General features: G+C 42.0%; 1 protein-coding gene across 9 annotated transcripts in view; it reads left to right on the top strand.

The window, feature by feature from the left end:
- The window catches only part of SIPA1L1 (signal induced proliferation associated 1 like 1), a 416,028-nt gene that overhangs the window by 351,974 nt on the left and 37,671 nt on the right, over positions 1–26,383 (top strand). For all 9 annotated transcript variants that reach the window (XM_026455910.1, XM_026455874.1, XM_026455879.1 and 6 more), the window contains 4 exons: positions 303–876; positions 1,501–1,775; positions 10,522–10,791; positions 24,170–24,316. In XM_026455910.1, coding sequence (XP_026311695.1) covers positions 303–876; positions 1,501–1,775; positions 10,522–10,791; positions 24,170–24,316 — 1,266 coding nt within the window. The remainder of the gene's footprint in view (positions 1–302; positions 877–1,500; positions 1,776–10,521; positions 10,792–24,169; positions 24,317–26,383) is intronic.

The following is a 26,383-nucleotide window of genomic DNA, read 5'->3' as shown; positions in this document are numbered from 1 at the left end:
ATTTTTTTCATGGAGTTGCGGTCAGTTTCCTGTCTGTCAGAAAAAAGTTAATAGTGTTAGCTTTTGGGATTTGGGGAGGTTTATTTTTGACCTAGAAAAAAAATTTTATGTTGTGTAAATTCTAAATGTGGTTGAATGAAAAACTATGCTCGTATTAAGCAGAAATGTGTGTTGTTTCTCATGGAAAAATAAGCAGCTATTTTGCATCTGAGATATGTCTTTGTCTTTGGAAAGTATATTTTATTCTGATGTTGTGAGACTGAGAAATACTAACGTGGCTCTCTTTGATCTTTGTCTCTCAGTGTGGCTGTTACCAGGTCCAGAGATGTGCCTTCCTTTGGGCCTCCCATTCCTAAAGGGGTCACTTTCCCTAAGTCAAATGTGTTTAGGGACTTCCTTTTGGCGAAAGTGATTAATGCAGAAAATGCTGCTCATAAATCGGAGAAGTTCCGCGCCATGGCAACTCGGACCCGCCAGGAATACCTGAAAGATCTGGCAGAAAAGAATGTCACCAACACCCCTATCGACCCTTCTGGCAAGTTTCCATTCATCTCTCTGGCTTCCAAGAAGAAGGAAAAGTCTAAGCCATATCCAGGAGCCGAGCTCAGCAGCATGGGGGCCATTGTGTGGGCAGTCCGGGCTGAAGACTACAACAAGGCCATGGAACTAGACTGCCTTTTAGGGATCTCCAATGAGTTCATTGTGCTCATTGAACAGGAAACAAAGAGCGTGGTCTTCAATTGTTCCTGTAGAGATGTGATAGGGTGGACTTCAACTGACACCAGCCTCAAAATCTTCTATGAACGAGGAGAATGTGTTTCAGTGGGGAGTTTTATTAACAACGAGGAGATCAAAGAAATTGTCAAAAGGTTGCAGGTGAGTCTTTCCTTGTACTTCCTTATATGCAGTTTCTCTTTCATAAAGCTTTCAGTACAGACTAGAGCCAAGTTACTGAACCTTGCACTCTGTTATTAGCTTCTGTGAAAACTCCCTTGATGTATGAAGCAAACCGAGTTTATCTCATGCTTGTGTTTTACATGGATGTTTCGGAAAAGTAGAACAAGTTGGGGAAGACACATTTACTCTGTGTGTGTGTGTGTGTGTGTTCAAAACCCATTTACATGTGACTTATTCCCTGGTGCTGCAGCCCAGTCATCTGGTGGTGGTGCTGAAAAGAATGTTTGAGTATCTGCTGCCTTGAATTTTACAAAGGCTAAGTGAGTAGCAGTATATGGTTTCTATTTACTGCCAGCTCCCTGTAGGTTTCTGGTAGAGGTTTCCTTGTAACTTCAGGGAAGCCGTTTAGCTTTTTGGATGCAACAAGTGTATTCCTTTTGGCCTAATGAATAGGACACTAGTGAAGAAGAAATAACCAGACTGCTTTTCAGCTGGCAATAAGATATTCAGAACTAAGCCTGCTTGCAATGATTTTCCAGTTCCTTGTCTACCATTTAATACCCTATTGCTTTAAACCACAGTATCTTTTATTCCCTTGTCTAGTTTGTTTCCAAAGGCTGTGAATCGGTGGAGATGACTCTGCGAAGAAATGGGCTAGGACAGCTTGGCTTCCATGTCAACTATGAGGGCATCGTGGCAGATGTGGAGCCCTACGGTTATGCCTGGCAGGCAGGGCTGAGGCAGGGCAGTCGCCTGGTGGAGATCTGCAAGGTGGCGGTTGCCACTCTGAGCCATGAGCAGATGATCGACCTCCTGAGAACATCTGTCACGGTGAAGGTTGTCATCATTCCCCCCCATGATGACTGCACCCCACGGAGGTAGGTCTGAGGAGGCAGCTGTGGGCCTGAGACTCAAGTGCGGGATTTGCGTACCATGTAGAACATCTCTTAGCAGGTAGTGGAGTAGGGTGTTGTGAAGAACAATAGATTACATGTGATGCTGAATGTTTCATCCATGGAGTCTGACTCAGGACGAAGCTCCCTTTCAGTGTGTGGCAACAGCAGCTGGAAAGAGTGACTAAATGGGATTTATAAATCCATCTCTGGATTTATAAGGTTGCCATTACAGATAGAGAAGTCAGGTAATATATGTCTTAAGAATCTTCCACTAGGAGCTGAGAAACATTCAACACTTAGCATTAAAAGACACTCAGCATCTCAAATTGTCATAATGTTTTTCTTTTATGTTCCGTGATGCTCTTATTCTCTTCTTTCTCTCAATTGCTGCCCAAAACTCAGCAATTGTTTGGACCTTTGCTGTCTCAGTCTGGCAGCTGCTTTTCCTAACTGTATCTGCATGTGCTAGGGTTTGGCTTCAGGTGAGCTGCCCCTGCTCATGGTGCTTTGGCATTTTGGTTCCTAGTCTTTTCCAGAAGGGAAAACCTAGGAGCTCCCTGCCCCACCCAGCCCCCTACAGCTCCTGCCAAGCTAGCAGCACTGTTGAAAATTTAATTTCTGTGTCTCTGGGGAGGTTTCCTGCGGGAAGAAATTTAATCAACTGTTTATTTTCTCCTTTGGACATGCACATGCTATTTTTGCTAGTTTTAAAATCTTTCTATTTTATGCCATTATTTTCTAAGAATTTCTCTTAGGCTTTGGCAATTGATTCTTGGGCTTTCTAAAGCCAAGACAGTGTTCTGTGTCCTATTTTGCCACTAAGATGACCAGTCCTACACCTGAGCTCTCATGGATTTGTGAATATCAGATGGTAGAAAGTTAATGGTTATGATGGGCTATTTGTGTCTTTTAAAAAGTAAAGAGCAGCAAATGTATATGTGTGTGTGCGTGTATGTGTTTTATATACTTTGCTCAGGGTAGTATTTCCTAATACCGCTTACCTCCTAGATGGCCTAGGGATTATGTATATATGTCAAAATATAGAAAAATTCCTTTGTCTGATAGTTTGAAGAACTGCCTTTTGGATGACTGCATTTCCCTGGAAATCAAAATATGAACTTATAATTTCACCTGTTTTGGAGAGGAGTAAATATTCAGAAACTGCCCTACCCACATACCCTGCCTTAGTTAACCAGGTCTAATGAACCTTATTAGCCTTTTCTGGTTTCCCCAAGCATGTCATCATTAAATGTTAAGTAATGTGCTGATCTGTGATTTAAAGAATGATGTGAGGTGGCTCAGAAAGGCAGTGGGGTTCTTGGTTACGACAGTCTCCAGCCTTGCTGCACTCCTTGTCTCTTTCTCTGCTGTCTGTCCTTCAAATTGTCTACTTTATTGCTTCTGAACAGACAGTTATAAACGGGAGAAGATAACCAAGCTTTGTAAATTGTCAACCTTAATTACTGACAGTAAAGAGTTACAGATGTTAGTTTAAGAACTGTCTACTGAAATATGGAGCCCTCGACCTTATGACGCCATCTTGCCCGCTCAGAAGTCTTTCCCTTGTATCTAGGCTCCCAGGTTTATATGCGGGAAAGGAGAGGGAAGTGAGTTTGTGTGATTGTGGGTGGGATGAGACAGCAGTACAGATATTGAAATTGTAAATAGCTGTTTCTAGGAAGATGGATAAGAGGCCTAGACCTGGATAGATGGAGCCATGATAGGAGGTGTACTAGACTAGATATATTGTGGTGTGTCAGTGAAAATAACTAATGTACTCAGTTTTTTACTTTAATATGCCAAGCCCTGAAAAAAGCACTTTTTAGTGGATTAGTGCATTTAATTCTTATAACAACCCTCTCTTGTGATAGTGTTAGTAGCATCCCTGTTTTAAAAGTAACCGAGACTCAAAGGTTGTAACTTGCTAAGCTCATCTGGCAAATTTAGGTCTGACGTCAGAGTCCAGGCTCTGAACTGCCACGTTGTGTGCTTAGAGCACAGATTCTTTCCTTATACACCAGAATTAGCAGTGACGTGCTGGTAAGTTGGCTTTCTGCTGGGGGGAAGAAAACTTTATTTGTAATATTTGCTGATTTCTGTGGCGCAGGTACTCCCACTCCGTAGCTGGTTCCAAGCTACCGACGTGATGTCACTGTAGGCAGCATTGGGGTAGATGGGATGATTACCAGCTCCAGCACACCAGGGAGTGAATGAGCTGTCACACCGCTGTGACGCGCTCAGGCCTTCCCGGAGGAGCCAGTGGAGCTGCTGGTGACATGTCGTTTGGGTGCCAGGAGGGGAGGCTGGGGAAAGGATTAGTGCACTGCACAGCCCCACCAGCCGAGAGCGAGACATGGGGCCTCTTTCACTACAGGTCCCGTCTGAAAAGCCATACAGTTTCCATCTGAAAAGTCAGACCTGGGCAGGGCAGGTGGGAAATGCCTTGATGCCTTTGGAGGGCTGAAAGCCTGCTCCTTTCTCCTTCCTTTAGAAATAACTTCAAAGGGAGCAGTTGAAGCATTAACACCTTGTTACAGTTTTCAACAAAATAGAATAATGCTCTTGTGTCATTTTTTTCTTCTCCTCCGCACTTCACACTCCCACTGCTGTTTTTCTAGCGACTAATTACTCTGTTCTTTGAATAGTCATTCTCTTCTTTGTCAGCTGGAACTTTACCACCAGTCACTGCAGCGCAGTGAGAGGCAGGACAGGCCTACTTGAGGCAAGCTGCTCCTCTGCCCCTCAGCCTGGTGGTTCTTAGGGTCGCCAGGACCCTGAGAGGGTCCCCACAGGTGAGGGGATGGGGGAGGTGGTGACTGTATGTAATACAAACACCCCCAGGATCTAATACAAACACAAATGGATTTGTGTGTTCACATGGGAGAGTCATTCATTTTGAAAACGCAGCTTTTAAAATATATGTAATAGTTCAGTAACAAAAAAGTGGTACTTAAATAACATGTAAAAGCCTGTAATGGGAGGCCGAGGCTGGTGAATCATTTGAGGTCAGGAGTTTGAGACCAGCCTGACCAACATGGTGAAACCCCTTCTCTACTAAAAATACAAAAAAAGTTGGCTGGGTGTGGTGGCGCATGCCTGTAACCTCAGCTACTTGGGGGGCTGAGGTAGGAGAATCACTTGACCCAGGAGGCAGAGGTTGCAGTGAGCTGAGATCACACCATTGCACTCCAACCTGGGTTACAGAGGGAGACTCCATCTCAAAAAAACAAAAATAAATAAATAAATAAATAACATGGAAAACAAGGGTCTCTTCCCTGTTCTTAGAAAATATGCCCTTTATGAATCGTTTCCAAACTACAACTTTTTTAAGAGAAGACAGGGAGACTATAGCAAACTTTCTGAGCCCCTACTAGGCGCCAGGCATTTTCTTTTTTAATTCTCATGGCAGTGAAACAGGAAAAGTTCCCTTGTCCCCCTCACAGGGTGCGTGATGAGGGTGTGGTTCACTTCTTCAGTGCCCCACTGCGCGAACCTCTAGGGGAGCATGCAGATGGGCAGGCTGTGGGACTCTGACCCCACGGCAGTATCTAGGGGTGAATGTTTATAGCTCCTGAAGCCCCGGGGGGCGTGTGTTACAGGGTGCTTTTTTAGTTTTGCTCTTTTAATTTTGCTGTCTGTAGGTGGCTTATGTTAACCAGTTCAATTAGACCCCTGCCTTATCACAAGGACAGAGGGTTCTCTGTATCCCAAGGTTTTTTGCCTTGGTGTACCAGAAGAATCAGATGACATGTGGACTTGGAGAATGAGTGTAAGGTTGTATTGACTGCAAGTAGCTCTCAGCAGATGGGGAGCCAGAAGGGAGATAGTTTTTCTGTGGAGTTAGGCCACTTGGTGACCTGGGCTCTCCTCTGACTGCCCCAGCCAAACTCTGCGTGGTTCTGCTGGTTGGTGGCCTGCCAGCGTGCAGGTGCCTGTTGGTGCATTCCTCTTGACATCCAGCCACCTGTGTATTCCTCCACCTGTGTGTTCCTCCACAGATGTGCTGCTATCGACGTCCAGCCGCTTCTGTCCTTGCCTTGCTAGGGTCTGGGGTCTTTATAGCCACAGGATGGGGATGCGTCAGGGGCCAAGGGTGGTCTTGGGAAATGCAACATCTGGGTGTGAAGGCAGGAGTTCCTGTCCTCAGCTAGATCCATGGGGGTGGAGCCCTAGCCGGGGACCACGCCTTCCTGTACCCAGCACTTCCCTTTTTTGCTTCCATATCATTTAAAGGGACCATGCTGTTCCCTTCCCAGTATTTCTGTATCAGCAGCTTCATTTTTATTAAAATAATGATGAGAGTGAGGCTGGGAGAAGTTCAGTTGCTTCCCAAAGAGTGAATGGAACCAGCTAGCATGACAGCCCGATGGACACAGTCCTGGTAGACTTCACTGGAAAACCTCCCTGGAATGAGCAGGCCCCTTATGCAAGACTTGCCTGATTCTCATCCCCCAACTGTCACCCCTCTGGAGTACATAGCCAGCGTCAATAGATTAGTGTCTGTGACCTCTGGGTCTTCAACTTCATTCCCGTGACAAGGTGAAAAGTACCTGGAGGAACAGACTAAATTGTGATGTTCTGGATGGTATTGCATGGAGTGGTCAACCCTTTATTCTGTTGAGGGACACTAGCCTATAGTTCGTAAAGAAAGCAATTAAGGGCCATTCAAAATGACAAGCTGAAAACAAACAGGCTACATAAGACCAAATTACCTCTTAAATAAGAACAGGTCACAGCATTTTTTCTTCATTTTAAAAACTCAGTATTTTAAAGTGCTAAAGCAGACTGCTTTAGAGTGAAGAGGGAGATTACAAATCATCTGGTTCAGAGCTCTCATTTTTCAGGTGAGTTTTGATTCAAAGAGTTTATGTGTTTTTTCTAAGCCAGAGTCACATGGCTTAAAGGACCAAGCCATCCTCAAACATAAAATTTTTCTGACTTGTGAGTCCAGTGTTGTGATGTTCTGTTCAATTTCCTAGTCAACCACTTCTCTATATTCCATAGGGTCTTAAGGAAAAAGGAGAGAGTTACGAGAAATAAAAGATTAAAAGAGAAAGAAATACAAAGACTGAAAAACAGAATAAGGGGGTGGAGTAGCTTTCCATTAATTTAGGGTTTTGGCAGGTCACCTCCTGTCACTTTTAGCATTGACATTGTAATTCCTACTGACCGTAGCCCTTTACTTGGGTTTTATAAAAGTTGTTGAATTTTCCTTGGAGAATGGGAATGGTTTAGTTAATGACTAAAATAAGACTAACCTACGTAGTCTTACCTACATAGTGCGTATTAATTCTGTGGGTTCAAATCCTGGCTTGGCCACCTGCTGGCTGTGTAAACTTGGGCGAGGTAATCTCCCTAGGCCTCTGTTTCCTCCTCTACAAAGGGAGGGTAATAATAGCATCCACTTCACAGAGTTGCTGTAATGTGGCTAAATTCATGCCTGGCCCAATTTAAGTTATTAAATTATAAGTTATTATATTTAATAACTTATAAAAATATAAGTTATTAAATTATTAGAGTTACCATTCTTCAACACAGAATTTTACTTAGAATGATATAATAAAAATCCTTTTATGAAAGTTTATGCATAGCATTAAAAGCCAGTTTTTATCTGCATTCTTCAGTCTGTTGTATACTTCTTGATTCTGCATATCATTCTTCTGTTTTACTGAGATAAGTAAGAGACCAGGAAGCCAGTGATGGTTACCCTGGCCACGAAAGGCAATCAGAAATGGCGAGTACTGAAGTTTAGCTCTGCAGAACCTTCTGTGCTTATTCATTATTTATGAATGAATCTTCTCTCTGCTCAGACTTTATCATACTATATTTGGCCAATGTGGGATACGAAGAACGTTTCTAGTTATATGTTATGAGTGGTGGAAATAAAATGTAGACTATGGGGAAGACAATACCTTTGGCCAGAGAGGCCTTCTAGCTAGTTTTCATACTAAATGTTAAGCAGTTTAAAAGACTGTTTCAAAGAGTGTTTGAAGAAGCCCAAAGATAAAGTAACTTGTCTGTTTGATATTCCTTTATTACTGTTATTGTGTCTGTTACCATTATCATTATTTGTTTTATTCTCTGCCTGATGCAAAATGGACCTAACCTATGAAAGTACTTGTGGGCTGGGCACAGTGGCTTATGCCTGGAATCCCAGTACTTTGCGAAACCGAGACAGGTACATCACTTGAGCTCAGGAGTTTGAGACCAGTCTGGTCAATATGGAGAAACCCTGTCTCTACAAAAAATACAAAAATTAGCTGAGCATGGCAGTGCACACCTGTAGTCCCAGCTACTCAGGAGGCTGAGATGGGAGGATCACTTGAGTCCAGTAGGTTGAGACTGTGGAGCCTTGATCACGTCACAGCACTCCAGCCTAGGCAGCACAGCAAGACCTTGTCTCAGAAAGAGAAAGTAGTTGTACAGTATCAAAATAGAAGCTTAGCTAGGGAATTTGAGGTGGAAGAGGTAGTAGTGAAAGCAAAACATGGTCTAGGTAAAAATTTTTGGAAAGTTGGTGCCCAAAATACATAATAATAAAGTTCTGTACATTTGCTGGTTCCTAGCAGCCAACAGAAAGGGGCATAGATGATGTTCTTTGAGTTTACAAGTTAAAACAAGAACATTGCTGAGGAGAAGCAAAGCTAGTCCAGATTTTGAGCAGAAGTGAAATTTTTCCGTGGATTATTATAAATTTTAATCAATATTCCTTTGGTAAAGTGTAACATTTTTGCATTGTATTTACAGATCCAGAACATTAGATCTTTATAGTGTGCCTTATTTAGTCAGAAATGAAAGACTGTAGTCAGAAATGAAAGACTCTAAACTATACCACTGTGTATTACCTCTATTAACAACCAAAAAAGGGTTGCAATGGCATATTTTTGTCATAAATACCAGAATCGAAGCTTAAAATTATATCAGAGCCTAAAGTAGTATTCCTTACTATTAGAGGAAATGTTTTATGAGAGAAAAGGTTTTAATGACATAGCAGTCATTAACTACTAAAAGTAACGTCAAATGTGCCATAGAATAGTGTTCTACAGACTGCAGACCGTAACTCTCAAGTAGATCATCAAATCAGTTTAGGACATTGCTTACGCCCAGTGTATTTTTGGTTGAAGTGTATTGACTCAGAATATAGCAAAACGGAAGACCTGAGAGGAAGGATGCACATCTGTGTGTGTATGTGGTGGTGCTGTGTCCCGGTGTGAAATGTATTTCTTACTTAGGTTGTCATCCAGAAAGTTTAAAAGCCATTGCCATTAAAACATAAAAGGGATACAGTGGAGCCTTGGGCAAAGGGTCAGATTAAGATCACCCTTGGTTTTGGTGCATTTGGGATACTGGTAAGGAAACCCCAAGAAGAAAGTACTCATTGGAGACGTGGGCTGTGACTGAGTCAGGTAAGGATGACAGCAGGCGCCATTGTTCCTTCTGAGCACATGCTCCAAAAGCGACACTTTCCAACAACAAAAACTCTACTGAAGGTGGGGGAGAGGATGCGTTATGGAATACACATTTGAAATATCAGGAGTCAACCCTGAGATATGTAGACAAGGTCATGAAAGAGTGGCACCTTCCATTGTCCTTATTCTCTTGCCAGCCAATTATGTAAACCCTTCCACTCTGCCGCCCTGTCTCCATGTCTCTCGTTCCCTCCCCACGCCTTCAACCTCATCCACATCAAGACCAGGCCTTTGGCTGGACGCCCTTTGGGCCTGCACTGTCCAAGACAGGAGGCATGTGGCTACACAGCGCTTGTGATGTCACTGGTCTAAAGTGAAATGGGCTGTAAGCTGCTCGGACACCCTTTCAGAGCCCAGTTGCAATGTGTGGTGGCGGGAGTGTGAAGTTGCTCGTACACGCTTTCAGAGCCCGGGTTGTAGTGTGTAGGGGCGGGTATGTGAAGCTGCTCGTACACCCTTTCAGAGTCCGGTCACAATGTGCAGTGGTGGGTGTGTGAAGCTGCTCATACCCCTTTTCAGAGCCCAGTCATGATGTGCAGTGATGGATGCGTGAAGCTGCTCATACACCTTTTCAGAGCCCAGTCAATGATGTGCAGTGATGGGTGTGTGAAGCTGCTTATACACACTTTTGGAGCCCAGTCATGATGTGCAGTGGCGGGTGTGTGAAACTGCTTATAGACCCTTTCAGAGCTCAATCACAGTATGCAGTGGCGGGTGTAGGAAGTTGCTTGTACACCCTTTTGGGACCCCAGTCACAGCGTACAGTGGCAGGTGTGTTAAGCTGCTCTTTCACCCTTTTGGAGCCTGGTCACAATGTGCTCTGGTGGGTATGTGAAGCTGCTCATACACCCTTTCAGAACCCAGTCACCATGTGCAGTGGTGGGTGTGTGAAGCCGCTTGCTTCCATTGAGACTTCGTGCTCTCAGATATGCCCCTGTCATGCTGTCCTGGTGGCTTTTCCTCCTCAGGTCTCAGTAGTGCGGCCACCCCCAGGGTAACCATGGGTCCCATTGTTTTTTAAAGACTCCATATCTCACACTCAACAATTGGGACTGAGTAAAGGAAAATACATTGTAATACTTCCTTGGGTTCTGGTTTTTGAAAAGAAAATAAGTATAGGGCCCAAAGATTGAAAGGTGGTTTGCAACAGAGGGTGAAATTGTGGATCCATTTTTAAGTGTTAATGAGAATCAATGTGGTCCCACCAACAAGAAAAAGCGGTATCCATTGTGTTTCTCCTTATGCCTTGTCCCTAATAGGAGTTGCTCTGAAACCTACCGCATGCCAGTGATGGAGTACAAAATGAATGAAGGTGTTTCATACGAATTCAAGTTTCCCTTCCGAAATAATAACAAATGGCAGAGGAACACCAGCAAGGGGCCTCATTCACCTCAAGTCCCGTCCCAGATGCAGAGTCCCATGACCTCGCGGCTGAATGCTGGAAAAGGAGATGGGAAGATGCCTCCTCCAGAAAGAGCTGCCAACATTCCTCGAAGCATCTCCAGTGACGGGCGCCCACTAGAGAGGCGGTAAGTGTGCCTGCAAAGGTTTGCTCGCTCTCTCTCTGCCCCGAATGTAAGTAACACAGACCCATAAGCACTACTTTTAGGCCTTCTCATATTTTACTAGAAACAAAGAATTAAACTGAGGTGCATACTATAGTGGCTTTCAAAGCATGGTAGTGTTCTAGAGCCAGAAGGATGAACAGAGATTGATTCTAGCAAAGCCTTCAGCTCTGCACAGTGGTATTTGTGCTTTGCTCTTTAATTTCTGTGTGATTATCAACAGATGTCGTTACTACATGCTTAGTGACCCTGTGGATGAGAATTCAGCAGACTCTTTGAGGTGACAGTGACCATATGTCATCCTTGACAGTCTTCATCATTTTGGGACAAAACGATGATATAAGAGCAACAGAAGGCAGGTTTTTGGTTGACTATGTTTTTGTCACTTTATTAATAAAGGATTATGAGGAAGGAAGACTAGTATAACACAAACATATTTTTCACTACTATGAAAATAGGACAGAATAGTGAGGAGAAGATGATACATGAAAATAAGTTAAAACACTTAGTCCTGAGTAAAATTAAGCCAGATGGAGAGGGACTGAGGGATCCTAGAAAGTAAGAAACCAAAGGTTGTTGTTAAATTGAAAGCCATAGAGGATTCCCTTCCAAAAGGTAGTGGATTAACACTGCCTTTACAAGGATGCCCTAGCACTTTTGTCTGGAATTAACGGTAAACTGCAGCACTTTGAACTAGAGTCCAGACCTAAAATTAAACTAGATTAAGTACTTTCAAAATGGGAATAGAAGTTGGCTATATAGAGTTTAAGTAATTGCACTATAAATTTGGTTACCTCAAATCGTGTACACTAAAGGAGGAGACAGTTTAATTGAATAATCTGCTAGTGGTCTGCTAGAAGCCATCAACTTCTTTTTTTTTTTTTTTTTTTTTGAGACAGAGTCTCACTCTGTCACCCAGGCTGGAGTGCAGTGGCACGATCTTGGCTCACTTCAACCTCTGCCTCCCAGGTTCAAGCAAGTCTCCTGTCTCAGCTTCCCAAGTAGCTGGGATTACAGTGTGAGCCACCACGCCTAGCCTAGAAGTCAACTTCTTTCTGTCCATCCACTGTCCTTTCCCCATCTCTTCTGCTTGCCTTAATCACATCTCAGAATGTTTTTGTGAAAACCCTTAGACCTCCTGGGGAGAAGTCTGTATTCTGGGAACTGTGTTGGGGAGAGGGGAGGGTCCGCGTGGAGGCCAAAACGTGAGCCTGATTCATGTGAGCGGCAAGAACCAGGTCTGGCAGGAGCAGGATGCTGAGTAAAATGGTTCCCAGATAACACATAAATCATCACTGCTCCAGTTTGGGAACAGAGAGCAGGAAGCTTTAGAAACCACACTATGAATTCTTTATCTTAGTCTGACTTTTGAGCTGTTGCATGAAACATTGCCACTTAACTATTTTAGGTTACTAGGATACTATGTAGAAATAATTTAATAAAAACAGACAAACAAAATTTAGTTAAAGCAGACAAAGCAAAAAAATAGTCATCTTTTTACAGTTTCTCATTTCATCCTGGAGATCTATTTACAGAGCCTTGCTATTTATCTCAATAAGAGTTTCCTCTCCCATAGTGGCCCCATTACCGTCTGGACTCCTCTCTCTTTCCTTATTTTTGAGGAGGAAAACATCCGAGAGACCCCTGAGTCAATTCTTTGTTTGACACATTCCAGACTTGGCTGCCTCTGAGGTGTGTGCTAACTGGAATTCATGATTTGGCCCCCATTTTGAAAGATGAACCCAGGAAATCATTGTATAGAGAAGGACCTTTTCCACCTCAACGCTGTTTTCTTTCTCTCCAGAACAATCAGCAGGCTTTCACAAGTGAAATTGGTTTTGTGTCATTTCCTTTATACAGTATTCCATTTGAGAATGTATTTTGATTCCATGTTGAATTTAATTTCTGCAACAGAAACTAAAGCTCCTTGCCAGTCATACTGGCCTTCAAAAGGGAAAACATTTTTTGTAGCTGAATATCATCTTTCGATGGGAGCAGCTTTCACTGCTAGAGAATGCAGAACTCCATTTTTTCCAGATGTAGATCCTTGAGTTCTAGAGGTAATTTCTGTGTGTACTTGTCTCTGCCTTTCTTCTTGACTCCACCCAGTGGAAAATGTATCTCAGTAAGTGCTCCTTCTAGAGGACTGTTAGAGTAGCTTGTGATTCTCTAAGCTGCAGAGGTGAAAGGGCCGTAGGTGGGGCTGACGAGGTTTTCAGGAAAATTTTACCTCTACTCACTGCCCCCTTAGTCTCTGGTATATATTAAGTACACTAGACTGGGATTTCAGCTCTTAGGATGCAGGGCTTAGATGACATGTGAGATCTCAGTCCTGTGGTTTCCAGGATATTAGGATGATTTGGGTCATCTTCATTTTGAAATACATGGTAATTAATTGGATGGATATTATTATTTTATGAAAATTTAAAGTTCAGTTTCTTACCCCATCATTCCTAATTTTTAGTAAAAAATATCTTTTAAGTTTTAATCTTGAGGCATACAAAGAAAGTACTATAGATTGAATATCCTAATCCAAAAGTCTGAAATCCATAATACTACAAAAATCTAAAACTTTTTGAGCACTGACATGATACTCAAAGGAAATGCTCATTGGAGGATTTCATATACTCAGATTAGGGATGCTCAGCTGCAAGTGTAATGCAAATATTTCAAAATCCAAAAGCATCCAAACGCCAAAACATTTCTGGTCCAAAGAGTTTAGGATACAGGCTACTCGTGTTTGAGAAACTTTGTTTTGCTACTGTGACTCCAGGAATATTTGAGGATAGAGCAGATTCATGACTTTTATCAGAAATACTTCCTCAGTCCTTCTTGGGTCCCCAGATGCATAAAGTTCACCTTAGAAAATAATTTCCCTCATGAAATTTAGTAAAACATAACTGAAAACTTTAAGTATCCCCTTTATAGTCCTAGTCCTACTGAGAACAAAATACCTTATTGAGATACAGAAATGAAGAGTACCGGGGCATCCCTCGTCCATCTGACTCTCCCCTACATACCAGCGCCGTCCTGAGTGCCATATACAGTTTGTACCTTGTACTCACCAAGTATAATTTGGACCTTTCAGAGGAATCATAAATCATGAAAATAAATGACAGAGTCTGCCAGACCGTGAATCTTGCCTTACCAGTAATGGTGTGGCCTAATATTGTGACTAAAGAATGCTTTACAGTTGTTCATTGCATTCATTTTTTTTCTCCCCTAGGTTAGGGAAATTGTGTTTAACCATAGAGATACCAGCTATACTTAAGCTTAAGTTAGCAGCCATCTCAAGTCTACTCCTTCAGTGCTCCCCAAATCTGCCCACTTAAGTCATCATGGCCGGATCCAACACGGTCCATTTTGGGCGAAAACACTAATTTACTGCTTGTAGAAGCATAGTTTTTCTTTAATTTGTATGTAATATCCCAGACTTAAAGATCATTAGGAACAAAAAAAAAAATCTGTGTAATATTTTTCCTTTAGTATCAAGGTCAGGATTTTTATGACATACTGAAGTATGTTGGTGTTCTGAGTTTTAATAAAAATTCTTTAGTTGGTTGATGTTCTCCATATATAGTTAAGAGAAACTGACACAGGAAGAACTGATAATCCATTTGGCATCTAAATAAAGTCTAATTTCTATTTTATTTGAATATATGAGTTTTATGCTCTCCAGGTGGCTTTCTGATTACAGAATTTTACAGTGTTTGTGAGAGTAGTATTTATTAACAGAATTAACATTCATTCAACAGAAATAGGTAATATGATACGGTCACTATTTTGGCCTCAAATTTACTTGGAGCTTAAGGGTAGGATTGAAATAAAAATTGCTGGCTGTGGCACACTGAACTTGATACATTACTGTGTTTAAACATAATGTGAGATCAGCAATAAAACCCTGATCTGTGTTAATATGCTTATAAAAGTTGAGCTATTTGAGGGGCTTTGGATAAACAACAGACATCTTAGCATATAAAATGATTTTCTCTTCTATTTTTTTTGGCTAATATTACCAGCCTTTATGTAGATATTTGATGTTAGAGCTCACTGAACACTTGGTACTTCTGAGTTTTACCTGGATGTCATTGACACTCCCCTTGAGACCCCTGCACTTAACTCTTAAGAAGCTGGACAGGGGACCTTTTTTGTTCATGCAGTTATGGCAGCTGCATCTGCAGCCTCCCTCCCTCCTTCCTCACAGACACCAGCACTGTATAGGGTGTGAACATCGTGAAAACAAACTTAAAAGAGTTCTCTCAGAGAGCATAATAGTCACGTGACCATTCAGTCTTGATTTTTAAGGAAATACTTTCTAAGTTTGTTATTTCTTATAGGTTCTAAGCCAATCTTCCACTGTGTCATTTTCTGCTTTCAAACCAAACAAGCACCATTTAATGTTTACTTTTCTTTTGTTTAGAATATTAGCTGTGGCTAGAAGCTTTAGGACTTGTACTTTCCAAATACTGGCCCCTCCATCACAGCTTCGTGCCTTGCCATGAGGTTCCCGAAACCATGGGACTTTTGAGCTTCGCTGGGATTGCTCCAGCTAGATCCCCATTGCCCATTGACTTCCATGTTTCTTTTCATTTCTTTAATCAACTTTTTTTGAGACAAGGTCTCACGCTGTAACTCAGGCTGGGATGCGGTGGCATTGATCTTAGCTCGCTATAAACTCCAACTCCTGTGCTCAAGTCATCCTCCCACCTCAACCTCCTGAGTAACTAGTACTGCAGGTGCATGCCACACCACACCCAGCTTATGTTTTTAAATGATTTTTTTTATAGAGACAGTGTCTCTCTATGTTGCCCAGACTAGCTGTAAACTCCTAGCCTCAAGTGATCCTCCCTCCTCAGCCTCCCAGAGTGCTGTAATCACAGGTGAGAGCCACTGCACCCAGCTGACTTCTACATTTCTAAAGCTTCTGGATGGTGTTAGGTCCTTAACTTACTTGATACCATTCACTACTCCCTCCTCCTTCAAATTCCATTTCCTTGTCTTCCAAAATGTATTCCTGATTTTTTTTGTATCGTCAGCTCTTTGCACCTATCTCATCACCCTGAAATTTGTGTTCCCCACTTCTTCCTCATTTTTATTTGAATCCCACACTGTGCAATTCTTCTAGATGGTTCATCCACTTGAGCAACCTCAACCGTCATCTGTATGTGGGTAGTTCCTTAGCTGTCTGTTTTGCCTTGGTCTCTTTTTCACTTTTCATATTCGTATGCCTGACTACCTACTGAACATTTGCACTTGAAAGGCATGAAAGTGTCTCACATTCACAAGTTCAAACTGACTTGACCTTCACCCCTGCCCCTCCTTCTGCCTCTTCCATCTCTTGTGTTACCCACCTTGGTGGATGGCTTTGCCATCTACCTGAGTATCCAGAACAGAAGTAGGATTTGTTATCCATTTCCCCTCGGCACTGTCATCCCAGCTCCACACACGTTCCTGCCATTGCCTGAGAAGTTCTCATTTCGCACTGAGATTCTTTTGCTTACCTAAACTGTTGCCAACAGCCTCTAGGTATGATTACCAACCTCCCACTGGAAGGATGACCTAATAAAAATAGAAATAGTCTTCACACTGTGCCTTTCATTATAGCCCTTCCATGGTTCCACACAGCCTTCAGAATCAAGTCCAACTCACCAGCAAGTTTGCCTGTGTTGGTTGGGTGCTGTGGCTTATGCCTATAATCTCATCACTGTGGGAGGCCAAGGCAGGTGCATGGCTTGAGTCCAGGAGTTCAAGACCAGCCTGGGCAACATAGTAAGACCCCATATCTACAAAAAAAAGAAAATTAGCCAGGTGTGGTGGCCCATGTGTGTAGTCTCAGCTACTTGGGAGGCTGAGGTAGGAGGATCCCCTGAGCCTGGGCAGTTGAGACTGCAGTGAGCCGTGATCACACCACTGCACTCCAGCCTGGGTAACAGAGTGACACCCTGTCCCTCCCAAAAAGTTTGTCTATGTGGACTTGCCTTTCCCTTTTCCCCTGTCATCGTCACCACCCCCATCTCTAGGCATGTGAGTGGCTCTCTCTTCTCTGCAATTACCATGTTCCCCTTGATGCCTTTTTAGGAGCTCCTCTGCTTGGTACACCTTCCATTCCTTCTTTTGACTGCTGAAGCCTTGCCATGCCTCCTCTGAGAAGCCACCTTTAATTTCTCCAAAACACTCTCCTCCCATTTCTACCTTAATTGCCCCACTAGGAATGTTCTTACCACCACATGGCTTCTTCACTTACAAAATTTATGAAACTTCGCTTTAATGTTATTTGTCCATTTTTTAAAACTTAGCCTGTCTTATTTATCTTTGTATTCCAAATATCAGCTGTAGACTCTGGCATTTAATAGACTCCCAATGCTTTTTTTAAAAAAACGTTATTTGGTAATTAAACCAGGAGACCTCATAGAGTAGTTTACCATCTTGTGTCCACACTTCACATGGTACTCCAACTTTCCACACTCAGAGTTTCCTCACCTTTCCATTTGTGGTAATGACCCTTTAATATCAAAAGGGCTTATTTAAGTAACTGGGGACATAATTTAATATATCTTAGAGAAAAGAAACCAATTTCATTTTATAAAAATTAGATGAAAGGTAAAGGCAAAGCACTTGACAGTCTGATAAAGCTATAGCATTAAACATAGATTTAAGTAGAATTCTTTGGGTTTTGTTGACTAAGTTTAGAATACTTCATTTTAAAAGTATATTGCTGGTGGAGCTTTTCTAAAATTGACTCATAGTGAAATGCAAGATCTTGATTGACTCCTTCAAAAGGTTTTAGTTGGGATTGAATTCTGGTGTTGTATTTGTCAGCCAAGACAAGGGAGAAAAGCAGAGGGCTGCATTTGACTTAAAGTCACTGGACTCTGAAGGCTTCTCTTTTCCACTTCTTGCAGGAAACAGCATACTCTGACATCCATGTCAGGATTAGAGTTGATGTGATTTGCAAGTTCACATTTTTAGATGGTACTGCAGCAGTGGTTCGTATTCAGGCATTCAGGAAATGGGCACAATGGCTTCAGCTTGGTACACTTCCCAGTTCCCCATCGTTTACAAACTCCAGAGTGACCCAGGAATGGGAGGAGGATGCTCCAGCACTGTGTCCTGAAGAGCTCCAGCTCTTCAGTTACTTACTCGTCATTCCCTGGGCCTCGAAAGTAGCTATTCTGCACTCACTCTAGGGAAATGTTTCCATAACGGCTTCCTTTCTGCAGGGCCACCTGTGTATTAGTGTGAGCTGCCTGGAAACTCCTAGAAGCACCAGGAGTGTAGGCTGTGCTGTCCAGGGGCCGTGATTTGCATCCTGGCTGTGCTACTGCGAGTGTGTGGCAGTGGGCAAGGTCCTGTCCTTCTACACTTTAACATCCCCATGAGTCAAGTAGGTCACAGCCCCACCTCTTAGAGTCTGTGAAGATCAATTAGGATAATCCCTTATCAAAAATGTTTGGACCAGAAATGTTTCAAATTTCAATTTTTTTTTTTAATTTTGGGCATATTTGCATTAATCTTATTGGTTGAGCATCCCAAATTTGAAATCCAGAACGCTCCAGTGAGCATTTCCTTTGAACGTTTTATTGGCCCTCAAAAAGTTTTGAATTTTGGGGCCAAGTGCAGTGGCTCACACCGGTAATCCCAGCCCTTTGGGAGGTTGAGGCAGGTGAATCACCTGAGGTCAGGAGACCAGCTTGGCCAACATGGCGAAACCCTGTCTACTAAAAACACAAAAATTAGCCGGGCGTGGTGGCAGCCGCCTGTAATCCCAGCTACTCAGGAGGGTGAGGCAGGAGAATCACTTGAACCTGGGAGGAGGAGGTTACAGTGAGCCGAGATCACACCACTGCACTCCAGCCTGGGCAACAGAGCGAGACTCTGTCTCAAAAGAAAAAAAAAAGAACAGGATTCCCATGATCTAGTCTGAACAGCTGGTATGAATTATGTGGTTAGAAAGCCAGCAGTAATTCTCTTCACAAAGTACACAACAGGAAGCGATGAAAAGACAGGCACGAGTTGCTTGAGGTCAAACATGACTTGTTCAAACTACTCTGGATATAGCACCCAAATTACATCAACTTGAATCATTGTAGAGATTTTTCTTTTTTTTTTTTTTTTTGCATAATTCCTAGTTGATATACATGGCTGAAGACAGAACACTTTAACTTGGTCCTGTTCCCTGGTTGGATAGCATTTTAATTGCTAAGTTGTGGTAAAATGCTGTGCTTAATTATGGACTCCAGCATTTAATTTGTCCATCACTGCTGCTGTTTGAAATGCTCTCAATTGTTTATACCACCAGCTCACTGTTTGCACGTGGGTTACTGAGGGCCTTATGTCCTTGTACATATCTCACCTTGGAATAAAAAATGGGAAATAGAATAGAGATGTAATTAATCCTACCTAATCAGTTAGGAAAATATTTTACCATCAACTTCTCACTTAGAATTCCGTACTCATAGGTTGATAAGTTGTAATCATAATCTGCAGTGATCAGTTTGCTATGCATCTATTCATGTTGGCACTATATATGTCATCCTGTGAGTTAATTCATGGAATAGGTGTGCAGGGTGGTTGTGTTAGAAATCCGTGTGTGTATGTGTCAGCTCTCTTTTCTCTTTTAGCCTGGTGTGAGACTACTTCTGGAAGAATGAAGGACGTATCTTGGACCATCTCTTTCTGAATGTCCAACCCTTTCAACTCTTTGTTTTCACTGCAGTGAAATGCATTGTGTATAAATGAAAATCTGGTGTTAAGTATAATATTAAGTGTAGTCAAAAGACTGTGGAAATAATGTCTCTTGATGGTGATGATCATGACTTTTTCAATTGCTGCATTCTTAGTACATTAAAAAAAAGCCCTGGTGTTTTATCAGCAGAAGGAAGCCCCAGAGAATGTTTGGTATTGGTTATTTTTAAAATGTTTAGTTATTTCTTGACTAAATTTGTAAAAATGTAGGGAAGAAAATCTTCTGAAATTAATGCTAAAAGATTTGCAGAATTCCTCTCTGACAGTGACGAGGGCATTCTTTAAAAAGAATATTGCCTGTATTCACCAGAATGGAAAGATCTCAGAGCAATTGAAAGAGGTATTAATTAATCTTCGTCCTCTAAACCTATTGGGACATTAACATCAGACATTTGGGGCTCTTTAAGACTAACCAGAAAGATCTGGATTTATCTCAAAAGAGAAGAAAAGACTCGACTCTTGTGATCTTGCTGTAACTTCACTGGACTCAGCAACGCTTAAAACAGAGTACACTTGTGAGGTGTGTTGGGATGGACAGAGATCCAGGAGGTCAGTGTGCTGGTTTTCCTGTGTGAGCCAATGTGAGAGGTGCTGCTCCCAGTTCTTGAAGCACCTCTTCAAAGTGGCTGGATAGCAATCAGCCCAACTTCCAATAACGATCAGCCTCAGGCTATCTCCGCAGAAGTGGACTGCCAGTACCCAGACAGGCGGCAGTGCCTCCCACTCTCCCACTAGGTCTGTTGTTAAATAATATTTGTGTGATAGTATCAAATTCAGATTATTTGGAAAAAATAGTAAGTCGTCAGAATAAGGGCTAATTCTGATTTTTTCTTTGCCTACCATACATACATCTAGAGTCATAAAAACATTTGGGTGGCATTCCATCAGTTGCTCTATGTGTGTGAACAGTCCAAAAACAAAGCCACTATTGAGTTATATAAATGCAAAAGAGGGATGCGAATGAATGCCAGCCTTCTGGAAATGCTATTTTTTCACTTTGGGATAACTCCAGTAACCAAATAGAATTTTCTGATACATTTGCCAAATAAGAAAGCTGAGGTTGAGAACTAGCCTGAGGTATCTTAGCTCAATATATGTTTTGGAGAGCAGGGTAAGAAAAGCAGCCTCTAAATACAAATGTAAAGGTTACATCTTGACTTTTCCTTTGGAATTAGGTTGTAACTTCCTCATAGAAGCATAAACATTTTAACGTTTACCGTAAATATACTTCATTGGCATTACTTGTTTACTACCCCTAAGTCAAAAAATCATCAGACCCCTACACGTTGCATTAATCTTCACTGGGTTAACATTCCACTGCTGTCTCCTTTTTGCTATTTTTCTGTAACACCTCCCTCCCCTTTGCAGTAAGAAAGTCAAAGCAGCTATGAAGTGAAACTATATTTGAAGTTTCTCTCTATTATGTGTGTATAAGAGCCAAACTCTTCAGGTTGAAAGGAATGTGGTATTTTGTTACATTTGGATTCATGTCATTCCTTAAGCCTTACTTCGTTTTCTTTTTCATAACCAACTCCTCCCAGTCCTACCCCTTTCACATCACTTCACAATTAATTACTTTAGAATAATAGTGAGAAATTTGCAATATATCTCAGTGGAAAAGAGTAAAGAGAAACCCATGTTATGGTACCCAGATAAATGTCTTTATTTTCTCTTATCAAAACACATTACCTGAAGTAGAGATGAGCTAGTATCCCACTAGTCTGTGGCCCCGCCATACCTGCCCCACGCATACCCTACTTTGAGACCTGGCAACCTAATGACAGTGCCAGTGGGTGGTTGGCCCATATTTCTCACAGTCTGTATAGCAACAGTGAGATCAATGATGATAACAGGAAGACTTTAGAAACCCGGCCTCTTTTTCTTCTCACCACATTTCCTGAACACTGACATTCCAAGTCTCCCTATTTGCCCCATTTCACACTAGTTAGAACAGGCATTGTCCTAAGTTCTCTCACCGTCATATGTAAGATTGGTGATACTCACATGGGTGTCTGGGCTTAGATATAATTCTATCACCTGTAACTCCATCCCTTTTTCTTGCATTTTAGAAGGCATATTAATTTTCAGTCTGTTACAATTGGTTTTATTAAATTATTCACAAATTTTGGCACTTCATTATTAGTAACCAACTGTTGTTCAGGTGATCTAGCCCCACCATAGTTGAGAACTCCTGACTTGGGACATCTGACATAACTATGGTACTTGTCCTGAATCCCCCTTTTCTTCTTCTTTTTCTACTCCACTGATAGGGATTCTCCTTCATTCAAAACACATGTTAAGCACTCAGAGATGTAAAGATAAATAAGGCTCAGTCCTGGCCCCTTAAGGACAGAGTCTTAATTCACATTAGGGGAGACAAATACACATAAAATAACCATTCAACCATTCTGTATGACATGGTGTAATGGTGCAAAGAACAGACTGTCATGGGATTTGAGGAGATTCTAATCTATGAATTCAGAGCGATGATGTTGGAGTCAGGCCTTTTTATGTGAGTAGCAAAGGAAGAAGGCATTCCAGGCGGAGAGAAAAAGATGAATAATGGTGTAAATGGGCGGAGTCTGAGAACTGGGACACCTCAACTGTCTCTAGAATGTAGGGTGTGTGGAGCCATTAATGGGGATGGAGATGAGGATGGAGTTTGGTCAGATGGTTCAAGGCCTTAAAGAGAGTCCCGGGGATTTGGTCCTCTATCCTATAGGCAAAGGGAAGCTTTGAATAGGCTTTTAGCAGTCAGATGACTTGATGGAAGAGGGTGGGTTGGGGCTGCTGGAGGAATGGGGTGGAGAGAGCCTGGAAATTGAGAGACCTATCAGGACACTTGTACTGACCCAGGCTGCAGGTGAGAGAACTCAGAAGCCCTTCAGCAGGTTGGAAACTAGATAGCTTCTTTGTCTTTGTGTTTTCAGGACCAGCTCAGGGTGCCTGACACACAGTTTGTGCTCAGTAAATAGTGGTTGAACTTAATTAACCCAGTTGACTATGGAAAGTAAAGAAAGAGGAAGGGAAAAAAATGGCTTCACCATGTTTAGCTTGACTAGTTACATGACTTGCAGTCTCAAGTTGTCCTGTGAATGAAGCCATTATGTGGTACAAAAAAAAAATATGTTTATCTTGAGATAACAAATATAGGAAGGACAGTGTGGGGTGTTGGAGAGTGGAATAAAACGTGTTAGTCTTGAAAAGGTCTGATTTGGATTGCTGGTGAAGGGTGTCCAGTCGACATGTTTAGGAGAAAGCCGGAGACAAATCTGGGCTCTCAAGTCAGATCTGCCTCTTGGGCATGGATTAATTTGGGAGTTGTACTTTTTAATGTCTATCCTTATTCTTTTTCTATTAGCAAAGCTTCTCAGCCTCCTACACCTGAAGCCCCATCCTGCCCTACTCAGAAGATAAAGAGGCACTGTGGGACAGGGCCTCTGCCAGTGAAGCAGCTTCTGTCTCAAGGCTTCAAAACTTTGACTTGCCTTAGGATAGCTTTATGTGCAAAGTTGTTTGAGCATGCAAACCCATTGCAAACTGTCTTATTTAAAAAAAAAAAAAAAAAAAATCCAGGCCTTCTCTAGGGGACAGCAGTAGTTTAGCATGGAGTGCAGCGGAATTAGAGTCTAGAGATCTGGCTTGTTGTGAACTTGAACGATGACTTAGATTTCACTTCCTAAGTTATAAAATGGAAATTACCTCCCCTGCTACAAGAGTCAAGTGATTTGTGCCAGCATTTGCTTCTGAAATAAAATGCCATTGTTACTAAGGGTTAGCTTAAACCTAGTCACAACTGTCAGCACAGCGTCACTTACTCATATCCCTGTGGTTGCCATGTTGCCTACTAGAGTAGAGGAGGTAGAGGGGAAAAATATGTCCTGACCACAAAGCTATGGTTTCTGCCTTGACAGCCAGTTGGCAATGTGAAGCACCCATAACTTTAGAAACAGATACATGAGGTGCCCATGTGGAGCACACTTCTACTGTGATATTATATACATTCAGTAATTCTAGTTAAATTCAACAACTGTGGTTTTAGGCATTTTTTTCATGGAGATTTTTATATGGTGATACTACTACCAACCAAAATTATAAATACTAAATAGCAAAATCTGAATATTCATTCCAGACTGTGAATAATAAAATTGGAAAACAAAGAAGCATGCAAAAAATGTACCCGTGTTACTATGGTCATATACTCTGGGAGGACTAGTGTGAGAAACTGGAATTAATTGCTATGTTAATGTCACTTGGGTTCAATTATCTTCTGCTCTGCCATACTAGGAAACTGCATAAGCAATTTAGCCCATTGAATTCTGGCAGCTTTTGGAAGCATACATGTTTTCTAGATCTTTTTTTCCCCTTTATTTTTTGACACCCAACCCCCCTCCCCCGCCCAAGGCAGTTTTCCAGCTGTTCCTCGAGGGAGTCATTTTATGGGGAAGTTTCTTTTGTAGGCTTCCAGCTGGCTTCATTTTCACTATCTCCATGAAGTCACTGTTTTTGTCACATTTATATGATTTTATCCATCATGCATTGCCTTGGGATTTTCCCTTTGAATTGTTGACTTCATGTTTTTGTATTGCATATGCAGGCTGTCTCCTGGTTCGGACATCTATGTGACGGTCTCATCCATGGCTTTAGCAAGATCCCAGTGTCGGAACTCCCCTAGCAACCTGTCTTCATCCAGTGACACTGGTTCTGTGGGGGGCACTTACAGGCAGAAGTCCATGCCCGAAGGGTAGGTATGCGTTTGTGCCATTGTACGTGGTCCCTGTTGGCGTCATTTCTTTCATCTGTACTCAGACATGTAAAATGACTTCCATTCAGCCAGCCTTGATCAATTTGTAGACAAACAAAAGAGAAAATGTAGTTAATAATCCAGATAGAAAAATGGCTTCATGGCTGGTTTAAACCACTTCTTAGGAAGTTTATCATCATCTAGCCTCTACGAAGAACTCAGTGGCAAAGAAATCAAATTGCTTTAGTTTGTCCATTGTATATATTGTTTAGTTTTACAGTTCAGATTTTGTCACTTCTTATTTACTCCAAAGTGGAAACAACACCTGTACAAGTCTAGGATGGGAATAAGAGGGAGTTAGAAAGCAAAACTGTTGAAAAGACATAGGGCCTGTTCCACCCTCCTTGGAGATTTATTTCTGGACCACACACTTTGAGGAGTTCCGACCAGGCAGGGCAGATCCAAAGAGAGGGCCCAGGTAAATGAGGAGCTCGGAGACCATGTGGGAGAAAGAACTGAGGATGTGCAAGCTGAGGATGAGAATTATATGGAGGTGAGGAGGCCACAGTAGCTTTCTTCCAGCACTCTTAGATTGGGGATCAAACTTGTCTGTGGGGACAACTAAGTCCAGTAGATGAAAGTTATAGAGAAGAAGGGTCCAGCCTATTTTGAGGAAGGTATTTCAAAGCTGTCAGCCTGCCCTGGAAAGAACTGGATGACCTCATGAGGCAGAGTCCTTGGTCACTGAATGTGTTTCATATGTCAGCCAAATGATTACTTAAAACTCCTTCAAATCTAAGTGTGACTCTTAAACTAGTAAATGCTTCTCTGAACAAAGAACAATTAAGCTCTTCAAAAACAGCACCAAGTAAAATTTAGAACAAGTTTTATCTTAGCTCCTCAGGACTGGGTATCCCTTATACTCTGGCATACAATAAATTGGGGGTGGGGGCATATATGAGAAATGAAATTAAAAGTTCATCAGATGAAAATGTTTTCCAAAGCAGGGTTTAAAGATAGTCTTACCTTATTGTTTATTTAAAACCAAAGGGCCAGAAAAATATCCAGCTTTAAGTTCAGAGGTTTAAAAGGTTCAGAGGTTTAAAAGTTTACACTGCTACCAAAAACTAAAAGCAAACTGGGCACTGTGGTCCCAGATACTTGATAGGCTAAGGCAGGAGAAGGTCCCTTAAGGCCAGGAATATGAGTCCAGCCTGGACAACATAGGCCTGTCTCTTAAAAAATAAAAAAGTAAAAGCATGATTAGAATCCATTTCTAACTTGCATCTCCATGCCTTTTAAAAAAGTCTTAGTACAAATTTAGAATAGGATCACAAATAGGTATATTTACTCTTGTGAATGAAACAAGAACCCTTAGGGAGGAGATGGCGAAAAGTGTAATTGTGAGTCCTTTTTTTAAATGACCACTTTAACCAATTAGAAGTTTTCATAAACCAAGGTTTTTATTTTGAGTAAATGCTGCATCAGTATGTGAGATAGCTTTGCTTAGTGAGTCTTGTGATGGGGTATGTAAATGAAAAGAATTTTGAAACAGTAACTGGGGAGACGATATAATAAGAGTTTTATTGGCTGGGTGCGGTGGCTCACGCCTGTAATCCCAGCACTTTAGGAGGCCGAGGCGGGTGGATCGCGAGGTCAAGAGATCAAGACCATCCTGGCTAACACGGTGAAAGCCTATCTCTACTAAAAATACAAAAAATTAGCCGGGCATGGTGGCGGGCGCCTGTAGTCCCAGCTGCTCGGGAGTCTGAGGCAGGAGAATGGCATGAACCCGGGAGGCGGAGCTTGAAGTGAGCCGAGATTGCGCCACTGCACTCCAGCCTGGGGGCCAGAGTGAGACTCCGTCTCAAAAAAAATGAGTTTTATTAAGATAAATGTTTTTTCTAGCCCCTTCTACTTTGCAGATGCTTTATATAGATTTTTCTCCTTGGATTCTTATAATGAAATTGCCATTTTAAACATTAATTGAGGCAAAAATTCAGTGACTTTGTTCAGTCATATTTGGTGGGGGTTGGAACTTGGCCTCAGGTCTTCTTATTGTTTATC

This window comes from Piliocolobus tephrosceles, chromosome 6, assembly GCF_002776525.5.
Source record: "Piliocolobus tephrosceles isolate RC106 chromosome 6, ASM277652v3, whole genome shotgun sequence".
In the NCBI taxonomy this organism is placed as follows: Eukaryota; Metazoa; Chordata; class Mammalia; order Primates; family Cercopithecidae; genus Piliocolobus; species Piliocolobus tephrosceles.
This window is presented reverse-complemented; position numbering and strand designations above follow the sequence as displayed.